The 22,066-nt window shown below is 35.7% G+C and overlaps 1 protein-coding gene across 1 annotated transcript in view; it reads left to right on the forward strand.

Annotated features, from left to right (window-relative positions):
• DNAH8 (dynein axonemal heavy chain 8) overlaps nucleotides 1-22,066 on the forward strand; it is a 178,628-nt gene that overhangs the window by 127,945 nt on the left and 28,617 nt on the right. The window contains exons 65-78 of the mRNA XM_068939550.1: nucleotides 199-363; nucleotides 974-1,200; nucleotides 1,526-1,644; nucleotides 7,569-7,672; nucleotides 10,881-11,048; nucleotides 12,284-12,496; nucleotides 13,826-13,963; nucleotides 14,310-14,437; nucleotides 15,463-15,634; nucleotides 16,388-16,543; nucleotides 18,697-18,852; nucleotides 20,227-20,409; nucleotides 20,848-20,953; nucleotides 21,751-22,003. Of these exons, the coding sequence (XP_068795651.1) occupies nucleotides 199-363; nucleotides 974-1,200; nucleotides 1,526-1,644; nucleotides 7,569-7,672; nucleotides 10,881-11,048; nucleotides 12,284-12,496; nucleotides 13,826-13,963; nucleotides 14,310-14,437; nucleotides 15,463-15,634; nucleotides 16,388-16,543; nucleotides 18,697-18,852; nucleotides 20,227-20,409; nucleotides 20,848-20,953; nucleotides 21,751-22,003 (2,288 nt within the window). The remainder of the gene's footprint in view (nucleotides 1-198; nucleotides 364-973; nucleotides 1,201-1,525; nucleotides 1,645-7,568; nucleotides 7,673-10,880; nucleotides 11,049-12,283; nucleotides 12,497-13,825; nucleotides 13,964-14,309; nucleotides 14,438-15,462; nucleotides 15,635-16,387; nucleotides 16,544-18,696; nucleotides 18,853-20,226; nucleotides 20,410-20,847; nucleotides 20,954-21,750; nucleotides 22,004-22,066) is intronic.

Below are 22,066 nucleotides of genomic sequence, written 5' to 3' on the forward strand. Positions count from 1 at the left end.
CCTTAAATCCTGAGCAGGCAGTTTGTCTTTAACAGAGTTACAGGAAATGTAAACAATGGACAAGTTTACTTTTTAATCTGTCTAAACTGCATATATGCAGAGAGAGGTATATAGATGTAAAAAGGCAAATAATTATAAATGCTATAATAATTAGATCAATGCAGCTTATTTTCTTATCAATTCTAATTTTATGTGAAGATTTCTAATTTGTTTGCTCGGGACGAGTTGGATGAAATCACCCAAGGATTAATACCTGTGATGAAAAAAGAGATGCCTCGGTGTCCTCCTACCTTTGATAATCTTTATGAGTATTTTATAACTCGGGCCAAGAAGAACTTGCATGTTGTCCTCTGCTTTTCTCCAGTAAGTTTTTTCTTTATATCTGTTTTGCTTACTTTCATTAGCAAATTAACTTAAAAGGTATGAGATGATTATTCAAGGTTTATATTTTTAAGGAGATTTAATGGTGCTTAAAGTTAAATTGCCAAAATCTGGTTATAAATTGATGAGATTAATAAATATAATAGTACAGTTACTGAAACGTAAATAATAATTAATATTACTGTTAAACTTAAAATAATTGAAAATTAAATCATTCTTTACATGTTAAATTTATTTTAATTTTTTCTCCTGGAATGGAGGTGAGTATTCTCTTCTAATACAAATTAATGAATGCAGCTTTGGGAAATCCTTGCTTGTTGCTTGGAAACAAGAATTTCATAGAAATTAACATAAGTTAATTGACAAAGATGGATGCTTCTTGATATTTTAAAGCTTCATGAGCTTCTTTCTTCAAATTTTGTGAACTCTTGAATGTTCAAAATAAAACAAAACTCTTTCGTGGAAAAAAAAAACCTATGCAGAATGTTGTAAGCAAGAAAAAATAGCTTATTTAGTTGTTTATATGCATTAAACATTTTGATCAGCCTAATTTAGGAACCATATTGTGAATTAACAGTATTATTCTCTTTAGGTTGGTGAGAAGTTTCGTGCACGTTCTTTGAAATTTCCTGGCCTCATATCAGGTTGCACCATGGACTGGTTCAGTCGATGGCCTAAGGAAGCTCTTGTTGCTGTGGCCAGTTACTTCCTTTCAGAATTTAATATGATCTGCTCTGCATCAGTTAAAACACAAATAGTAGAAACCATGGGTCTCTTTCATGATATAGTTTCAGAAAGCTGTGAGAATTACTTCCAAAGGTAATATCTTAAACAAGTGTAATGATTCATCCCAAAAGTATTGCTACTGATAGTGGTTTTGAACTCATTGTGCTATATGAATTAAATCTCTTCAGGCAAATACAGAAATGAATCTGCTATATCAGTGTATGCAAAGGCCATGAAAAACAATTGTTGCAAATTCATTCTCTCCATTCCAGCTATTCAGAAAACTTTAGCATTGTTTATGTAGATAAAAAAACAGTGAACTAAATGCTTGTTTTATATGATCTTCGGTTTCACTGGGAGTAATCAAATTGCTGTAAAGGCACATATTAAGTTATAATGTCAAAATTCCATGTTTCAGGTATCGAAGAAGAGCTCATGTGACACCTAAATCTTATCTCTCTTTCATCAATGGCTACAAAGACGTTTATACTGAAAAGCTAGCAAATATTAATGAACAAGCTGAACGTATGCAAATTGGTAGGTAGAACAGGGATAAAGATATATTTCCATGTATGGTCTTAAATGATTTGTGTTTTTGATGTTGGGCATCTTCTTCACTCGTTGCTTAGAATCAGTTCTGCTGGATTGCAGTCCAAAACCTATGGCATATAATGAGTGCTTCAGAGCACTCCAACTATCACCAACTTAAAATGACCCTCTTACAAGAATCTCACGGCAGCTTTAAAGCCAGCTTAATCATTCATCTCAGCATTCTTTCTATTAAGGTTTAATATTTCTAATTTACCATTTGTAATAGAAAGTAGGACCTGAAAATGGGTAGAGAGAGCATCTGATTTCATAGGGTAGAGAGAGGCAGCTCTAAACACAGTCACTAATTTAGTCCTGAACTTGTCTATGGAAATCATCACTCTACAATCTGAGTGCTTCATAGCTAATGGATTCCAGATTTCTGCTGTGCAATGAGCAGCTGTTATTGTGGTGATTCTATAGATAGGGATCTGAAACATAGAAGAGTATGGTTGAAATGTTCTTCTAATTTTGGATCTTGATTTGAAATGACCTAATTTTTAGCATCATATTAGTGCTTAATGGGTTCAGAATACGATTCCAGTTTTCTCCAGTCTGCATGTAGATGCACTTTTGTAAATCGGCTCTTAGTATCTAAAACTGGTGACCTGGGAAATAAGGAATGCATTATTAGCGGTCACTTATGGAAGAAATTTGCCTTAAGCAATATGATTTGCCACTTACAAACTCTGGGGCAGAGGGAAGGTGGATCTAACTATCCAGAGAAACATGCAGCTATTTTATTATGTGGGCCATGCTCTTTCTTCCTTAAATCTTTTGTCCCACTTGTTCTGAACTTTCTGACCTCTGCAGCTAATGAGGCACAAAGGGAATGGAACAGCTTAGGAGACTTAGTCTTAATGGTAAAAGGTACTCTGCATATATTTAATGGAGTAGAGAGACATGTATATGATGCAAGGGATTTTTCTTACAAAAATAAAAGGATGTAGTATTTACACTAAGGTTGACAATGCAACTGGTATACTCCACGTGAACAAATAGCATGTATAGATACATATTTTAATCACAAACTATTTACTGAATCCAAGTAGTTCATAGAAGATTAATTGATCATCCAGTTCTTCTACTTTCAAAAGTAGTTTAAAAGAACTAACCTTAATAGCTTCAGCATTATCAAGAAAACCACATTTGTAGATATTCCTGGCCTCTCACATGACATTGTCTCTAATTCCTATTCTACTGTTGAAAGCACAGTGATTCTCCGTGTACATCTTCTGTTGCAGCCTCTCATGTCATTGATGCTCAGAAAGTCATGTTCTTCTGTTTGTGGGCAATACTCATACCAGTTAGGAAATATTCTAAACAGTTTCACGTGCACAGGAAAAGATGTATTACAAAATCACAACAACAACACTGGTCATCGCTGATTCCAAACATGCTCCACTGTTTACTGCATCCTACGGAATGATGTTCTCAAAAAGTTTGTATGAATGATTTAGCCACTGTCTCGCACATCCATCCTTTAATCTTTAGTCTTTCATCACTTAATGTCAAAAAAGATTTAGACGGTTAAGAAGATTAAGCTTGAAAGCTGTTTTAGTCTGTTAGGAGCTTGTCCTGATACGTCAATTAAATTGTGAGCAAAAGCAAAATTGTGAGAACTGTCTTGATCAGTACTGCGTTCTAGAAAAGCCCCTTGCTTGAGCACACTGAATGCAAGTTCATCAGCACTGTAATATCTATATGAACAACACGTTTTGAAAGATGCGATGAAAGTAATCTTTTTTTTCTTCTGCTTTGTCAATTTGGGTGAGCTAAGCTTGTAACATAGGTGAGGAAAAATCAGAGGAAAAAACATCTGATGACAATTCCAGTTATTTCTGAATACTTAACACTTTTGTGTATTCTCGCTAGAGAATACACAGATTCTAGATCTAGAATCTTTGGTTAGAGCTCCACAGGTGTAGATAATACATCTTTTCATATAGAAATCTGGTTCTACACCTAAACCTCAGTTTACCATTGACAAAGTATGTCATCCACTTGAGTGACTTGCTGCAAGGAAATCTTGGACAGCCTAACATAGCAATCCTAAACAAGTTTTCCTTCTCTGAGTAGAATTACTTGATAGAATCACATTTTCTGCCTCTAGATCACCTGCTAATAGAAAGGGACAGAAATGGCATCATTTAGTGCTAGGAGAACTGTGGCTTACTGTCTTAATAAAGATTTTTGTAATTTTTATAAGTTCTCTATTTCTTAACTGGAAAATCAAAGGCATCATCCTATTTCTTCAGTTGTTGTTCAGACAAGTTACAAAATATCTGGAAAAAAGATAAAATTTGCTTTGATTCTTTCTACAGGATCAGAATACATGGTGCTAGATCAGTTGCCTTTTAAGCTTGCTTTATGTGAATTGCAGCTGGTATCAGTAAGATTCTGACATGGTGATCTATGTACCCCTCTCTAAAATACTATTCCTGTTTCAGATGCCTAGATCAGACATTCATTTATGACTACAAGCAGTCAATAACATAACATTATCTGCTGGTGTGGTACTGTTGACTAATGTTTCTTGGGACTGGAAGAAGCTAGCGAGGTGTCTTTTTTTGTAGCAGAAATTCTTCAAGATAGACTCTGCATATTCACATTCTTTGTCCGTTTTTTTTCTTCTCACTATAAAATTGCAGGAGGGAAAACTAATGCAGCAAAGGACATCATTTTCCCTTTCATAGCTTCTCCTGCAGAGCTTTTTAGGTTGCAGTGAAGTAACATCCACTTTTAAGTTCTTATTAGAACAGGGGGAGGTGGGGGAAGAACGTTAGTGTATATATACATCTATATATCATAGTATTTTAGGAAGTGGCATACATATGAGAAAAGAAAGTCTTCTAAAACATCTTTCTTGTCTCCCAGTCAGCATCTTTCAGTGAATAAACCTTTGGATTATATTGTTGAGAGTGGCAAGATAACCTCTCTTCTAGGGAGGGATAATGTAGAGCCTGTGGAATGACAGTAGCTTGACCATGAGGTAGCTGTGATGATAAAAGAACAGGAACCGTTCTGTGAGAGAATGTGTGTCTGTGTAAAGTGTGGTAACAGGAAAGTGGCAAGACATCACATAGAAACAGCCAGCACATATTGAGACACATCAAGAATGTATAAATGCAAGTGTGCCCTGATTCTAGCTCTTAGGGAAAAAAGGAGCTAAGGGGAATGCTTCCAAACAAGTTGTTAGATTTTAAGATTCGATGATGAAGACGAAAGGGAAGGCTGGAGAGGCTTCAGCCTGCAATGTGGAGCTCATAAATAGCCAGAAGTCAGTGCTCAAATCTACGAACAAGAAAGGAGAGAAAAAGATGCATGAAAAAGAATGAATGTATAATAGTGTAGAGGGAGAGAAGTCAGATATTTTTGTGGGTAACTATTAGCGTAAGGCTGTCTCTGTGGATGGTTTCTTCAGCACGTATGACAGCTATGACTGAGCTGGCCATGAAACACGTGAGTGCAGATGCTTTTACATGCCTCTGTGCATTCTCTGTCACTGGAGGCTGCAGAGGGTAAGCTGGAGCTGGAGGTCCTAATCGTGCTGTGATTGCCTTTGCTGAAGTGGGTCACCAGTGTCTTCACAGAAGTTGTGTGAGATGCAGCAGGTGGAGATGATACATACAGTATTGCTGAAACTAGCATCCAGTCTGTCTCTCCTTGTGGTCAGCTGGTCTTATGCACCCACATGCACTCTTCAAGATGAGAGTACCTGATTGAAGAGAGCATCTAGGCTCTTGTCAAGCAGTTGCATGAGCTGGGACGGAATGGGATAGTGGCATCTGCCACAATGCATTTGGATCCTACTCAGACTGTTGTCTGTGGACAGGAAAAGGATGCCTCTTTGACCTTGCTTGTGGAGGAGTGTTTAAAGACCGAAAGTCTATCTGAAAAAAGTGTAGCTGCACACAGACTCCATGAGACTTCCTTAGTAATCCTGCAAGCCCTTCCAGACCAGATATCGTAGCCCTTGCAGTTAATGTACCTCTAAACGTGCCTGGATTGCATCAAATGGGAATGTGAATCCCATTCAGTATCCCTGCATAACTTGGGAGGCCATCCTAGGCAAAGGTTAGCATGGCCTTGTTAATGTTGCTGGCAGGTACCTCTCATGGATAGAACTTCTGACTAATGGACTCAGCAAACTCCTGTGTGACTGTTTACTACAGACTTACCAACCTCAGCCTGGATGTCCACTGAAATCAGGGGTTAAAAAGCTCCAGAAAGTAATGGCAATTTTCTCTAGTTGCTCTAATGGCAAAGTCTCTATTGTGTTGATCTCATGAAAGGTAGTGTTCAGGTGCTAGGTAACTGGTTCTTTGCAGGAAGCTCTGAAGGAGTTCCATACAAGTTGTTGATCATCTTGACTGCATCACACAGTGTGATGCCTCGAGTTTCATGGGTTCTGAACCTTTACAACAGGAAATCCATGGAGAGCAAGGACAAAGTTTTTGCTCTGCTTGCTGTTGCTAGTCTAAGCTAAGGGGTCTAGGCCTTGGCAGAAGTTGTCCCTTCTTTTTGGTCAATTTATAGAATCAGGTACCCAACCTATGTAATGCAAAGCCCCTGTGAGAGGTGCTTTGAGGTGTGAAAGGTGCTCTTTCCAACCCAAAGGGTGAGGCCTGAGGTGTCAAAAGCTTTCTGACTTGAATATCAAAACCAAAAATGGAAAAAGGAGGAGCCTGAATGTCCTTAGGCAAATTTGCAACAGTTGTGGACGTTGTATAGGGGCACTGCATGCTCAACAGAGAGTGCTGAACTTACAGTTTAGAATAGAGGGTCCCTTCTTAAATGCCTGAGGGCTTACCAGTCACGTATGGGAAGATTTTTCTTTCTTTCCAGTCTAGTCATGACTAGCCTTTTAAGAGTTTGTGGAGAGCTTTTCTAGTAATAATTATGATGACGATTGCATACTATTGGTCAGGTCACCCTTATTCTAATACATTTCAAGGACAAACTCCTTTAGGTTCTGTGTGAAGGACATTTCTGTAGCTGAATATTTTTAAAGCTGTTACTTAGACTTCTGCAGTTACATACACGTACGTTAAACAATGTGCAGTATTTGTTTTATATAGAAGTCTTTGTTAATACATGAGTTGAATACCTATATAGATGTGTATTTCTACGTGGTCTTCAAAATCGACCTTAATAAAAATTGCTGTGAACATTTAGAAACAATGCCCTGGGAGAAGAAATTTAAAGCTCTGCTGTTATTCAATCCTATTCTTTCCCACTGCTTTCTGAAACTCTCAGTTGTAGGGCAGTTATGGATGCTAATGTTTATCTCATGTCTTAATGCAATGATACAAGTGTTCTTGTCCTTCTACACAGATATTCTGTTGTGTCTTATGACTTTATGACGTGATATCCTTGACAGATGACACTTACAACACTTGGTACCCTAAAATTTAGGAAACAGTGAAAAATGGCAGAGAGGGAGATCTCATTCTCTCTTTTTCTTCTCATGATTTCTTTTTTTTTTTTTTCTTTTCTTTTCTTTTCTTTTTTTTCCTTCCAGGAGTCTATAATGAGTGTAAGGGTATATTTTTTTGCAGGTAAAGCCCCAGCTATACACTTTTAGATACTAATTACAATGCTAAAATGGAGTACTAAGAAGTTTGACTTTAGCTTTAGAAGGATCAGACTTGTTTATAACCATTTTGTATCTTATGAAATTATTTATGTCTATGGAAAGCGAATGTAAAGCACAATTATATTAGCATGACTGCTTATGTTCGCTTTTTTTCCATTACACAAATTTAAATGAGAAGAAAAGGTACAAGGCCTTTGTGATCTGGAGCTAATTATATTAAATAATTAGCCAAAAAAAGAGTTCATTTTTCTGTATTTTATCTTTTACTTAATAGGTCTGTCTAAGTTGATGGAGGCCAGTGAATCTGTTGCTAAACTCTCTCAGGAGTTGGCCGTTAAAGAGAAAGAACTGGCTTTAGCTTCTATAAAAGCAGATAAAGTAAGTACTAGAATGTTAAGCATGCTAAACAGCAAATGGCAACAGAGAGCATTTAGATATATAGTGGGATAAAGTAGTAGGGGTATAGTGAGGTAAACTGCAGAACCTGCACATAATTTGTGCAAGCCAAAAAATGTGCGTTTTTGTCTAAAAAGGGATTGGCCAAGGTGTCTATACAGTGTTGATTCAGCATATGCTTCTGAAAATTGAGGCACTTGGAAGGTCACAGCAGAGGCTGGGATTGTACTGACCAGGTGGAAAGTCATGAAAATATTCAAAGATGGAGTGTCTTCTGTGTTTTCCCCATTCCTTTCCTGCTCAGTGTTTTCCATCAGATTTGGGGGGGGGGAGGCTGGAAATCTCATTCCCTCTCTTTCCTCTCATGATTTTTTTGGAAGTAATTTTGAAATAGTAAACTTCCTCACAGCTTTAGTTCAGTTTAATATTTTGTGTTTTATAGTAACAAGACATCCATATGTTCATGAGACTAATTCTACATGAGACTAAATCTAATTTCTAAAATGACGATCTGGAAAACTATACTAATGAAAGTATTGCCATAAGCCTTTTGTTTTCTGAAAGATACCATCATACTATAATGGTGCATCTTTACTATGCACTGAAGAGTAAACTTTTGGTCAGGAATAGCTAAGGGACTGCCTGTATTCTTCAAGGCCTTTAATCTCAGAGAGACAATGACAAAAAAGAATCAAATAATACTTCTCAAATTTCAGGACTATGAGAGATATGCTGGTAGTGTTCACTTTTAAAAAATATTTAGATTTGCTGCACATTCTGAAATAGCTGTCTGGTAATCATTACTTAGATAGCCTCATAGTCAACCTTTTTAATAGGGCTCTGCTTATGAGTCATCTGAAGCAGAAGATGAATGGACAAACAATAAAAGAACAGCCATTTATTGACTCTAAACTAAATGTTGTATGGTTTATATTCTATAAATGGCTTTCTTTCACTCTTCTACTGAGCCCTGTAGAAATTAGAATTGAATTTGGCAAAAAAATAGGATATTTTAGTCTTTATCTGTCATATATTTTCATAGGTATTTGAGAATGTTATTTGTGCTCTTATAAATGCACAGAGAATGCTGCCCTAGACCCTAAAGCTGATACCGGTCAAAAACATTCTGAAACCAGCTATATGCCAAACATGCACAATAGAATTAAACATATATGTACTTTAGAGTCAAAGACACAAACAGGTAACTTGTTTTCGTGGATTCACAGGGGGCTGTTTTTTGGATAGGCTAATTAAAAGTGAGTCTTCATGGAGAGGCTGACCATTAGTGCAGATGGTTCCCCTTATTTCGCTAGTTCAATTAGCTGTACTATTTTTATCTGCAGAATTAAAAAAAAAAAGTTGAAAAAAACCCAAATACATATTGTATAGAATAGATTGCACAGACTCAGATAGGATACATATATATTACAGGATAAAAAACTTTCGATAAAAAGCCTCTGTCTAGTCTTTTATCCATTATAAAAATAATTTGTTTTTTACCATCAGTCTTCTGCTGAGAGACAAATCCAGTATTTCTTTGTAGGGATTCTGCAAATTTTGTTAACTTTTATCCTGTAGTTATATAATGCCACATATAGCTAGGACTAGCTTCATATATCTGCATATATCTGTAGGCCTTCATATATCTGTATTCTGTTGTATTTGGTAGCTTAATCACTTGTTCCACCATTTTATGTGTTTATTGTTAATTCCAGGTACTAGCAGAAGTCACAGTAAGTGCTGAAGCTGCAGCTAAAGTGAAAAATGAAGTTCAAGGTGTGAAAGATAAAGCACAAAAAATTGTAGATGAAATTGATTCAGAAAAAGTGATAGCAGAAAGCAAACTGGAGGCAGCTAGACCAGCATTAGAAGAAGCAGAAGCTGCATTGAATGTGAATAAAGTTTTTACATTTTAATTAGTTTAGTATTATTTCAGTCACCAGTGAAACAAAGGCTAGTGCAACCACCATTCATTTGTCACTTGGTTTTGACTACAGTCTCTAGCCCTTCACAGGTGATAGTCACATCTCTGATTAATATTTTCATCACATTTTGCTTCCACAAGCACAGGGGTTATTTTATAGTATTTGTCCATAACCTGCTTTCACCTTTCTACTCGATAATTATAAAAACGTAGATGTATATCTTTCCAAAAGAACAAGTGGATTTAGAATTTAGAATATCTTGTTATTCTGAATTCAAAAGAATACTTCTTTATGCAAAAATAATTGAATTCATTCATATTTAACTGGTTATATGTTTCTTTTATGAAACAGGAATAAAAGGCTATTTCATCCTTACCCCCTAGAAATCCTTAAATCTGTAGAGAAAGAGGAAACCAGGTAGGGAATTCAGAGGGATCAGAATCATGGTTAAGGAATGTTGAGGCATTACTGCACTCCATAGTTTAATTTCAGTATTCTGCCTTGAACAATTATAAAGTAGAGAACTCCGGAACCCCCAATGAATGGTGCATTGTACTGTCAAGGCCTTCTGTTCCAGTTACCAGAAGTTATGTGACAAGAGAAATACTTGGTGTAAAAAGCTAGAAGAAGAAAGTGTTGTCTGCTCATATAGTGATATTCAGATAACAGGATAAATGAAACTTCCAAAATGGTCACCGAGTGCAGTTACAAAATGTATGTGGTCCTGCATTATTCTGTGGACTCTGTATTGTGTTTGCAGTCACTCCTTCTAGACAGATAGTGGCATATATTGTGCAGACCTGAATTACTTTGTTAGTTTTGAAGTTTGCAAACACTATGTGAGTTGTTATTGAACTAAGAAAAGTGTCAATAATGCTGCAGAAGTAAAAAGAGCATCTCACACCTATAATAGCTTAGAAAGCAACACAAATAATCAAATTCATTCCAGAATAAATGATGACACTTTCTTCAGGCAATTATGCTGACCAGTTCAGTTAATGCCACTGTATTTAATTTGTGATTTTTGAGTGCTATCTTTAATGCTGGGAAAATAATCTTGTCTAATACATACTCATTTAAAGTATTACCGTTTCATGAAATTATGACATTTAGTAAAGTAAGCCCAGTTACTGATTTGTTGTACATTCTTAACTGAAACTTATTTAAGAGAAAAATACAACAGAAGAACATTCGTATCAAGTTATTCAATGGGAATATATAAAAAATGGTATTGAGGCAAGATTCTGTTATTTTTCTTCAAATAGACCATCAGACCAGCAGATATCGCTACTGTTAGGAAACTTGCAAAACCTCCTCATTTAATTATGAGAATCATGGACTGTTGTCTGTTACTCTTCCAAAAGCAAGTAGATCCAGTTACCATGGATCCAGAAAAGCCTTGCTGCAAGCCATCGTGGGGAGAATCATTAAAAGTAAGTAGAATTTTCAGTGTTAAACACTAGAAATAGCAAATTGCAAATCAGACTATTATGATGCTGTTTACTCTAAAGAGGGCAAAATTTATAGAAAGTCAAACATACAGTCTTAAGATAGGCATATAGAGTTTGTTTGGAAGCAGTTAATAAGGGAATTGCTTAGGGACTTTTACAGTAGGAGCTTTTAGATTTTCCTAGTCCAGTTTCATATGACGTGACAACAAATAAAGGAATCATACCAATACCTGAAAAGAATTCTTGATGACATTAGTATTTTCTTCCTAGATTGTCTCTCACTCTAAGTATGTCTACCATACCCTGAATTCAGGGGATTCTGTAATAGCCTTTTTTCTGTTTGCGGAGTTGCAGGTTCACGTTTAAATAGTCTTTTCTGTTCTTCCCAGGCTTCTTGATTGCTTGGAAGGTTACCTAAATGACTAGGAGACAGTAGTTTTTGCCATTTTATGTTGCAGCATTCATGGCACAAATTCTTTGGGGAAACAGCCATCTCTTCCCTCCAGAGTTTGGTGGTCTTCCAGGATTTTTTCCATGCCATCTCCTGAAATTCTGCACTGCCTCAATTAGTATATTATTTTGCTCATGTTTTTGCCTCAATTTTTTTTTATCATGCAAATAAAGAAAAAATATGTATCTTGGATATGAATAGAGCTCTTGTTTGTGTTTAAGATTGTCCAGGAATTAAGAAAACACCAAAATTTTTTGTTTTCAATGGACATAACGAAAAGGATAAGCAGTTATGCCATGACTTACCTAAATATTTTAAACTTTTAATATAAAACATTAAAACCAATAATTTCCCTTTCCAGAATAATTCACATTTCACAAATGCACAAGCATTTTCTTTGCATTCTCTAGATTCAATACAAGTGTATTGCTGAAGCTGTATGTTGGTTCAAATTTTCATGAAATACTGCTTCTTAGATGCCAAGATGAGCAAACCAGGAATATAGAAGATGGGAAGTACGTGAGTAACTTTGAAGCTTAGTTACTGTAAAGTAATTTCTTAAAACTTTCAAATCATTGAAGGAATGTTCAAAACATAGGAGTGAGTTAGCAGTGAAGAGCAAGCCATTGGAAGATTAACTGTATCGCTTACCTTCTTCTAAGGAAGAATTTTGGGAACTTTTTTTTAACATACTCAACTATGAATGAGCTTTTGAATGTAAAGTGAGTAAATATATTCTAAACATCCTGATGTTGTTGTTTTGCAGCTTATGAGTGGCCCGTTCTTGCAGTGTCTCCAACAGTTTCCTAAGGATACAATCAATGAAGAAACAGTAGAGTTACTCCAGCCTTATTTTAATATGGAAGACTACACCCTGGAGTGTGGTAAAAAAGTGTGTGGTAATGTAGCAGGACTCCTCTCTTGGACACAGGCAATGGCAATATTTTATGGTGTTAACAGAGAAGTGTTACCGCTAAAGGTAAAGCATCATATTTTGCTTTGTGTTTGCTTTAAATGTAATTTACTTTAATTTAGTTTAATATTAGTGAGATTTAAAAATATATTAAAAAATATATATTTAAATAACTTTATTCAGGCATATTTGTTTGTGGACTTTAATGGCTAAAGATAAGATCAGAAAAAAAGTGTCCTCTTCTTGACTGTAGACAGAACTCAGAGCAAACAAGTTAGAATAAAAATTAGGAGTGATTAGCTATACTGTGAAGAGTAATATTCTTACTGTTCCAAAGGGTTTTTCCAAAAGGTCCAAAATAATCTTTATCTCTCTCAAAAAATCAGCATTTCCTTTGTGATACAGTAGTCTCTGAATTGCACATACCTAGCTATATGCTCTAGCTTGCTGTAAACAGCAAAAGCTATTTTTGTTTTCTCCAGTTGTTATTGTTTTCAAAAATGTGTACCAGGAGAGGTTCTTCATTCCTTTTTTTAAGAGTCCTGCAAACAGAGACTTCAAGTTGAAAAGAAACCAATAGAGAGGGTCATGAGCTGTTTTCCCGTCTGTGCTTTCATATGATGGCTTTAAGGCAGCAGAGGACTGATACCTTGTCCAAATGATAGCAATCTGAAGAGAATCTGGACTCACATCAAAAAAGTAGTTCTGTGTCAGCATGGGAACCAAACTGAGTAAAACACTTCATAAAGTCATTTTTGCTTCAATGTGGATGTTCTTTTTAATGTCCATTAATGTTTGAACAAAAAAATTTTATCTGAGGCAAAGACCATGTGGAAACTCAAATGTAATGTTTATTGGCTTTTTGGATTAAAAAACAAATATTTAATCTCTACAGGTATCATAGCATATTAAAAAAAAAAAGTGAAAGGGGAAAGAGTCTGAATGGTGACTCCAAATCTTTTGCAAATTTTAGCAAATAAGGATATAATCAAGCATGGTGGTAGAGAGAGGTTGTTCTTCCAGATTCATCAGTATTTATAGATCAAAAACCAGTACATCCGTTGTAAAGGTCTTTTGGATATGTCTTTGTTCTGCTCATTGAGATTTTTCATGGTTTTCTTAAATGTAGCTTTTTTTAAAGAAATAAAAATGACAACATATAGCAGGCAACTGGAATACTATGTTGTTATTTAAGTTAACACAAAAATCATAACTGCAGTATATACGTGACAGTTTTCCAGAGGAAATGATTCATAATATTTATATACATGTTTATAAATTATTTTGGTGTATAATTGACTACCTGTTGATTACCAACTAAACAGGCTTAAAATAATACATCGAATTATATTCAAAATCCCATACAATTACTGTTTCAATATTCCTTCTTCTCAGGCTAACTTGGCAAAACAGGAAGGACGCCTGAAAGTAGCTAATGCAGAACTAGCAAAGGCGCAGGAAGCATTGGATGAAAAGCAAGCTGAACTGGATAAAGTGCAAGCCAGGTTTGATGCTGCAATGAAGGAGAAAATGGTGAGATAAAAGTAGTCTAGTATTATGAAAAATGCTCATATGTAAAACTTATGCATTATGGAATTGATACAATCATCCGTTTAGAGCCTGCTACCTTGAATGGCATGCCTGAGGTTGAAGTGTAAAAATAAAAAGAGGTGTGTAAATCCCTTTTCTCTCAGATTTCCTTTTCCTGTGAATAGGAGCATATGTGATAATAACTGCACTTGCAGCTCTTAAGGGTTATATTTTAAGTAAATAAAGTAATCGTAATAAATCTAATAAGGTGATGAACACAGATACAGAGGAACTCTGTAGACTTTTGCATTCTATTTTTAAATGAAATAAGACTTTTTTTCAATTTTAGGACTTACTGAATGATGCAGAAACATGCAGAAGAAAGATGCAAGCAGCCTCTGCACTTATAGATGGACTGAGTGGAGAGAAAGTTAGATGGACTCAGCAAAGTAAAGAATTTAAATCTCAGATTAACAGGTATCAAATTCATCGGAGAAAAGATCAAAATATCAGTAAAGAGTGAAGAGCTAGTAAGCAGTTTAGTAGTTTTAATAGCTCCTAGAAGTCTTAATATATCTACACAGATTAATTGAATTATCCTGAAAGTTGAATTTCCCTTGCTTAAGTTATTGTGAGCAACTGAGTGCTTGTATTTCAGTTTCGAACAATACCTCAGATTTTGAAATTTCTTTCAAAAAGGGATTATTTTAGTTCAGTTTATGTGCTTGCGTTACAGCTATCTTTCCTATCCCCCTAACACTACTCATTGTTCTGATGTTACTCGGGAAGTGAGACCCTCGGTGAGGTGGCAGATAGGAAAGATCTAAGGCTGACACTGAGAAGGAATAAGGAAGGATTCCTAGACTTATAGAAAAGGAAAGTTCCCTTTTGGTATTAGTTATGGCATATCTGAATGAAAGAGTCAGCGTAGTAGCCCTTGTCCTATAATCCATGTGCTAAAACACATGTGCAGGGCAGTAGGCTGTATTTTGAGAAACCTGTAAACTTGGGAGTCTCCACTGCATAGTAGTCCAAATGTCAAAATGTTGAGCAATCTGGGAGGCAGAGGTCACAACTGTCTAGAAAACAAGAAACCTGTCAAATGGGCTGCTAAGGATAGAGCCTGAAAATTTGGGCTCAGTTTCTGTTGAATACTTCTTTTCCATGAATTTCCTATGTGAAAATTGGGCATTTCTGCCTGATAGCTAATTCATCTCAAGAGAATTAAGTTTGAATTTTTTTGTAAATATTATATTGCAGAGATATTTTAAGAAAGAGACCAATTTCTTCAGTTATGAAAGAAGGAATAGTATTCATCAGGCTATAATAGTTTGAGTGATGATAACATTTTCATACAGTACTGCTCTTTTGTTTTGTCACAAAAATATAACTTCTTGTTCTCAAAAAGCAATGGTTCCTTCCTTGAGTAAGGAAGAAATTGAAATGCAATAGAAATTGAAATTGTACATCACTTTTTAATTATGGTTATGTTCCTTTTCTAGACTTGTGGGAGATGTACTGCTCTGCACAGGTTTTCTTTCATACTGTGGACCTTTTAATCAGAACTTTAGGAATCTTTTACTTAAAGATTTATGGGAAGCAGAGATGAGAGCCCATAAAATCCCCTTCTCTGAGAACTTGAACCTGATTTCTATGTTGGTAGATCCACCAACGGTAAGTTGTTGGTGATTGTGGGTTTCATTTTAATTTCAACGAGCATATTCTATTACTATTGGGCAGCATTATGCTTTCTTAGAACAGAACCGTAGTTCATGCCATTGCTCTCCAGTATAGTGCTGTGGTTTCCCAAAGTTCTTGGTAATTCTCACTAAACATCATAGTACTGAGCAATGTTTAAATAGAAAAACAAGTTATATATTATGTAAGAACTCATTAGCACATCTATAGAATACATATCTATTAATACAGTGTTTTTTGTTCTTATTTTTGGTTGTGTCAGCATTGTATGGGTCTGGTTTCAAAAATAATTTAGTATCAAAGAGAACATATAACAAAGAATGTATGAGATATTTTCATTGAAATCGCATCTGGAATCAAACAGGGGATCGCATCTTTGCCAGCATCGTCAAGCCTCCTTCAGCAACTATTAAGTCTCAAAAGCTCTTCTATCTGGCTTTCCCTTAAGGCCATGATCTCAGTTCTTAATTAAGCTCTCTCTGAAGCTTCCTTATCACTTTCATTTACACTTTTAACATGTACTTCTCTGATTTTATAGAGTCAAAGCCATCCATAAGTATAAAAGCCTCCAAACATCTTGCTTCAGTATTAGCTGGTCTTTTTCAGCAGCTTCAGATATGCATACCTTTTTACTTCATGTCTCTGTTATTTCTTAGAACAGTCTTAATTGAAGGATAGTGATTTCAGTGAGATTTTATTCCAAATGACTTTTTTTTAATTATTCTTCAGATTAGTGAGTGGAATCTTCAAGGACTGCCTGGAGATGATCTCTCAATTCAGAATGGTATCATTGTCACTAAGGCAACTAGATACCCACTTTTGGTAGACCCACAAACTCAAGGAAAAACATGGATAAAAAAGAAAGAAGAGGATAACGAATTACAGGTGAGCAACATTTTAAAGGCATAGTGTGCTCTGTCGGATTCCTTCAATTCTTATTGCTTCAGGGTGTGTCTGCATTTCACTCAGCACAATTCGTATATATGCATATCTGAGATAACTTTGCATTGTCTGGACACTGACAGTAGTATAGATGCATTAGCAGAGATTTCAATAAGAGGTGCAAATCCCATTCAAGGACTTGTAAAAGATTATATACTAAATAAATACTAGTATAAAAATTAGAAATACAAAAAAGAAGGAGGTGGCCTTGTGTTTGAGATTGGTGAGTCTGTTCCATGTGCAATGTGGTGAAAAGTATAGCGAAAGAGTATGAGCAAGGGAAAATTATCGAACAGCAGTCTGAATGGGAATATATTGGGCAACCATTAGTAAGATGACAGACAAGGACAGAATAATTTAGAGGTCTGAAAATGTAGGAAAAATGTTTAAACTGATGCAGTCCTGGATTTAGAGCCCCGGATGGAATTTATACATGAGTTGTTGCTACAAAAGTAAATTAAGGATAACCTGTTGAAATGAAACCCAAGACAAAGCTGTCTGTTCCAGTGCTATTACAGTTTTAATAACTCTTTTATAGCTTAAGCCAATAAGCTAAAATGTCAGCTCATGCAAAATAATACAAAAACATTCACATATCACCTGTATTTTGCATCACAAATAAAGTTAAGTAGCATGGGAAAAGGAACGTGCATTGTAAAGCCCTTAACCAGAATGTTGCCAAATCACGCAAATCCTCCTGAATCTCAGTAAATTTTCTAGTTTTAAGATCTATAGATTTTTAATATTTTAATTTTTGCAGTAAAGTGAATCAGAAAACCTTGCTCATCATCTAAGTAATAAAGCAAACTGTAGATTTCATAGAATAGTTGAGGTTGGAAGGGACCTCTAGAGATCACCTAGTCCAACCTCTGTGCTCAGAGCAGGGTCAACTGCCCAAAGGGTTTCCCAGAACCATTTCGGTTTGGGTTTTGAATATCTCCAAGGATGCAGACTCCCCAGCCTCTCTTGGCAGTCTGTTCCAGTGCTTTGTTACCCTTGCTGTAAAAAAGTTTTTCCGTATGTTTAAGTGGAGTTTCCTGTATTTCAGCTTGTGCCCCTTGCTTCTTGTCCTGTCACTGGACACCACTGAGAAGAGTCTGGCTCTGTCCTCTTTCCTCCCTCCCATCAGGTGTCTATACACATTGCTGAGATCCCCCCTGAGCCTTCTCTTCTCCTGGCTAAATAGTCCCAGGTCTCTCAGTCTCTCCTCGTATGTGACATGCTCCAGTCCCTTAATCACTTTCCTGACCTTTCGCTGGACTTGCTCCAGTATGTCCATGTCTCTTGTACTGTGGAGCCCAGCACTGGACACAGCACTCCAGATGGGGACTCACCAGGGCTGAGCAGAGGGGAAGGAGCACCTCCCTCAACGGCTGGCGACGCTCTGACCAACGCAGCCCAGGATGCTGCTGACATATGCCACAAGGGGTCATTGCTGACACATGTTCAACGCTTCTCTGCCAAGCTGCTTTCCAGCAGGTTGGCCTTACTTCTTACCTGTAGACAAAATCTTGAAAATACTATGCGAGCTTTCTGTAAGTGCGACTCTTGAAAGCAATACAGAAATAGTGTTTATTTATTCATGATTTGTAACTGTCTCTGACGTTTTGAATCCCTTATCATGATATTTCAAACGTATAAGTTCATAATATTCTAACACTGATTCATCTTTTAGACTCAGCTGAAGTTTCCAGAAAGAATTTCACAACACTTAAAAACTAAAATTAGAAAAGCTAATCCTGAGGACATAGAATACAAAAGCAAAAGTTAAGCATCTCTGATCTGAAATTGATCCCTGTGTAGTTTCAATTCACAATAAACTGGGTCAGTTTCACTTGTGCTCTGATAATGAAGTTTCACAGATTCTATTACAACCAGTCTTTTAATTCAGCATTTTGAGGTACTTTTCATTGTATACATGAGAAGAACTATTTATTTCTGCGTAAATTGCTTTGTGGTCAACATTTGTTACTTTCTTTAAAACAGAAGTAACAAAAACAAAGAAAAAAGGCTTTCCTAGTAAGAACTATTGTTTTCATATAAGACCTTGCAGAAATGGTTTTATCTTTACACCATTTTTTAATTTACCTTTTCAGGTGACAACTTTGAATCACAAATATTTCCGTACACACCTAGAAGATAGTCTTTCACTGGGACGATCACTTGTAATTGAAGATATAGGTGAAGAGTTGGATCCAGTCCTTGATAATATATTAGAAAAGAATTTCATGAAATCTGGAACTTCTTTCAAGGTTACTAGTCCAACAAAACTGATAGAATAAGTAGTTAATTTTGTGATGAACAGTATTTTGTCTTTTTTTTCTAAACCTCTACTGAATCAGGCAAACTTTGTATTCAACAGCGCAATGTGAAAAATCAAGCTAAACGAATGAAATGTGATATAGGAGAGAGATCCTTAGTGTAACAGCTGAGTAATAAGCTGACAGATCTAATATTTGAGTTCAAATACAGAGGTTACTTCTGAGATTTTCAAACCTGAACCAGTTATGTTTATCCTCTTGAAAGTTTGCAGTATGCTCTATTGATTTTCAAACAATTCCGTTTTACATGCTTTATGAATAGAATTTATAGGTTGGAAAAGATATCTCTCTACAGCGGAGCTGGTTATAGCAACCACAGAATCTTTATTCTGCAGTAGAACTGTTTTCCAAAGGAGCAATCTGAAAAGCATGAAGTGTTGTTATTAATAATATTCCCAACCTTGAAAAGTCATGCATCATTCGAACCTTCATAAGATCACCCTCAAATTATAAAAGCAACTCCCCCCCGACAAATATCATGAAATAAAATGATTGTGCACTCTTTATATTTCCATATGCTTTTTTCAAATAATCTTAACCAACCGGCTGGAATATAAGAGGGATTGTAGACCAGATTGTTGATGATAAAGAAAATAAAATGTTTGTTATTTTTGTGTAGTTGTTTTGCTTTGAATGTCATGGCAAAGCAGTATGCTTAAGGGAGCGGTGCAGTCCTGCTTCTAAAGCAGTTACTTGAAATGGCCTGGGAGGGTCGTACACAGTGATGGGATTTCCTTGTGTTAGTGTACACGTGCAGTTTTTGAGGGAGATTATAAATTACTTTGCTGCTTTGAAACATCTCAATTTCTGTAACAATTCTGTGGAAAACACTGAATGAATTTATGGTTGCTTTAGAAAGACTACTAAAGTTCCCCCTGCTCTAAAGAAATACAGAATTAATTTCTAATAATTTATATTTCGTTGTTGGATCAACTTAATTCTTTTCATCCCTGAACAAAAGAGAACAATGATTTCTCCAAAGCTCAGCTGTTTTCACCATCCTCATTTTTGAAGTGTGATTAGCAATGTAGAGGTGCAAAAGCTAGGTCGAATGGTTCGGAAGTTTTTAATTAGAATCCATAGTGGAAAAAAATCCCTGTATTTGTCTGGAGAGTAACACTACTTTCATAATGTACTGCAACTGCTACCTTTGTTCACTGAATGTTATTTTCATGACAAATTTGACTTGTGAGATAAATTTTCTCTGCTTGGCATTTCAAAAACACCAATGTTTTGTCAGTCAGTATTATTGACTGGTATCAAGCTCATTTTTCTCCACTTTATACAATCTATCTTACTCCACAGGTGAAAGTTGGTGATAAAGAAGTAGAAGTAATGACTTCCTTTAGACTGTACATTACTACAAAACTACCCAATCCTGCTTTCACACCTGAAATTAATGCAAAAACATCAGTTATCGATTTTACTGTTACGATGAAAGGACTTGAGAACCAGTTATTGAGAAGAGTAATTCTTACTGAAAAACAGGTAATCTAACAGTGCACACAAACCGTAGTGATACTTAATTGTGGTTTATTTAACTATTTTTAGCATATGGGAGAAAGAAAAGCTCAAGTAGAGAAAGACGTCAGTCATTTTCTAAAATTTTATTCAGATTCAGTATAGAAATTTCTAATTAACAAAGATACAGCTGGGCGATTTTCTACAGATGGCTGGCAATGTGACACAGAAAAAATTGAGTACAAGAATTTGGCATTCATAAGATGCTTCAGACTTACTAACCTCTGCTTAAAAAGAAAAGGATGTTATAAAAACACATTTTAAAAGCATTTGATAAAAAGATCATGATAGCTGAAAAATAAAATGCACATTCCAAGAATTTGAAAAATTGAGGAATGAATGTTAAATAGACTTACAGGTACAGTCCATAAAGTGTCATGCCGTTTTCTTGTTTTTTACTAATAGGAACTGGAGGCAGAGCGAATTAAACTCATGGAAGATGTAACCTTTAATAAGAGGAAGATGAAAGAACTGGAAGACAATCTTCTATACAAACTAAGTGCAACCAAAGGTTCTGTATCAAAATGTTAAAGAACAAGGATTTTTATAAGGGAGATTGAGCTCATTCACATTAGAGCCTTTCCATACAGAAATTGATTTATCCGTACAAGATACAATGAGAGAACGTACAATGGTAGAGATTCTGAAGTATGATGATTTACCAGAGCGTGAGATATTTGTTATTATTGCACGCTATTATATATCCAGACACTGAAGAATATTTTTAAGCACTTAAGCGTGTTTTGTGAAACAATTCAAATGCTTAAGAGCTTTCTGCCTCTCAAATGAGATATGGTATCTGATCATGGGCACATCCTTAACCCATTGAAAATACAAAGTAAAACTGGCTAGCTTAAACTGTGTTGAATATCTTTTGTAGTAAATAAGGTGATAGCTTGCAGCAAATAGGTTACTAAATACTTGAGATGCACAAACACTGTTAGGTGATGAATGCCTTTAGGACCCTAAGTCTTTGACAATCTTTGACAACCAGCAGACTTTACAATAATTGAAGCACTGTGCATACAAGTAGTATATTATGTGCATAGGAAAGTGAACACCTGTAGTTCATGCTGCAAAGCTGTTGGTACAGATATATTCATAGGTTGAATGCATTTATTTAGCATGTTGAATATAAAAAATAATTTTTAGTATTAGATTTCTTGTTTAAAAGGCTTTCTCCAATTCAGTAAGTCATTTCCATTTGGTGTAAATATTTCTTGTAATTTGGCTTTTGAATTCTTTGTGTAAGAAATGAAACAGTTCTTATAAAAATGTCCTAAACATATTCCATATTTGATTCTTTAGGTTCTTTAGTAGATGATGAATCTTTGATTAGCGTTCTGCAAACAACTAAGCAAACAGCTGCTGAAGTAGCTGAAAAGTTGTCTGTGGCAGCAGAAACTCAAGTGAAGATTAACACTGCTCAGGAGGAATATCGACCTGCTGCTACACGTGGAAGCATTCTTTATTTCCTTATTACAGAAATGAGCATGGTCAATAATATGTACCAGACTTCACTGGCTCAGTTCTTGAAGTTATTTGATCAATCCATGGCCAGGTAGGAAGACTCCGATTTTTCTACTATTCAAATGTTTGTTTTTCCAGTATATTTGCTATTAGT

Source organism: Struthio camelus, chromosome 3 (genome assembly GCF_040807025.1).
Source record: "Struthio camelus isolate bStrCam1 chromosome 3, bStrCam1.hap1, whole genome shotgun sequence".
Taxonomy (NCBI): Eukaryota; Metazoa; Chordata; class Aves; order Struthioniformes; family Struthionidae; genus Struthio; species Struthio camelus.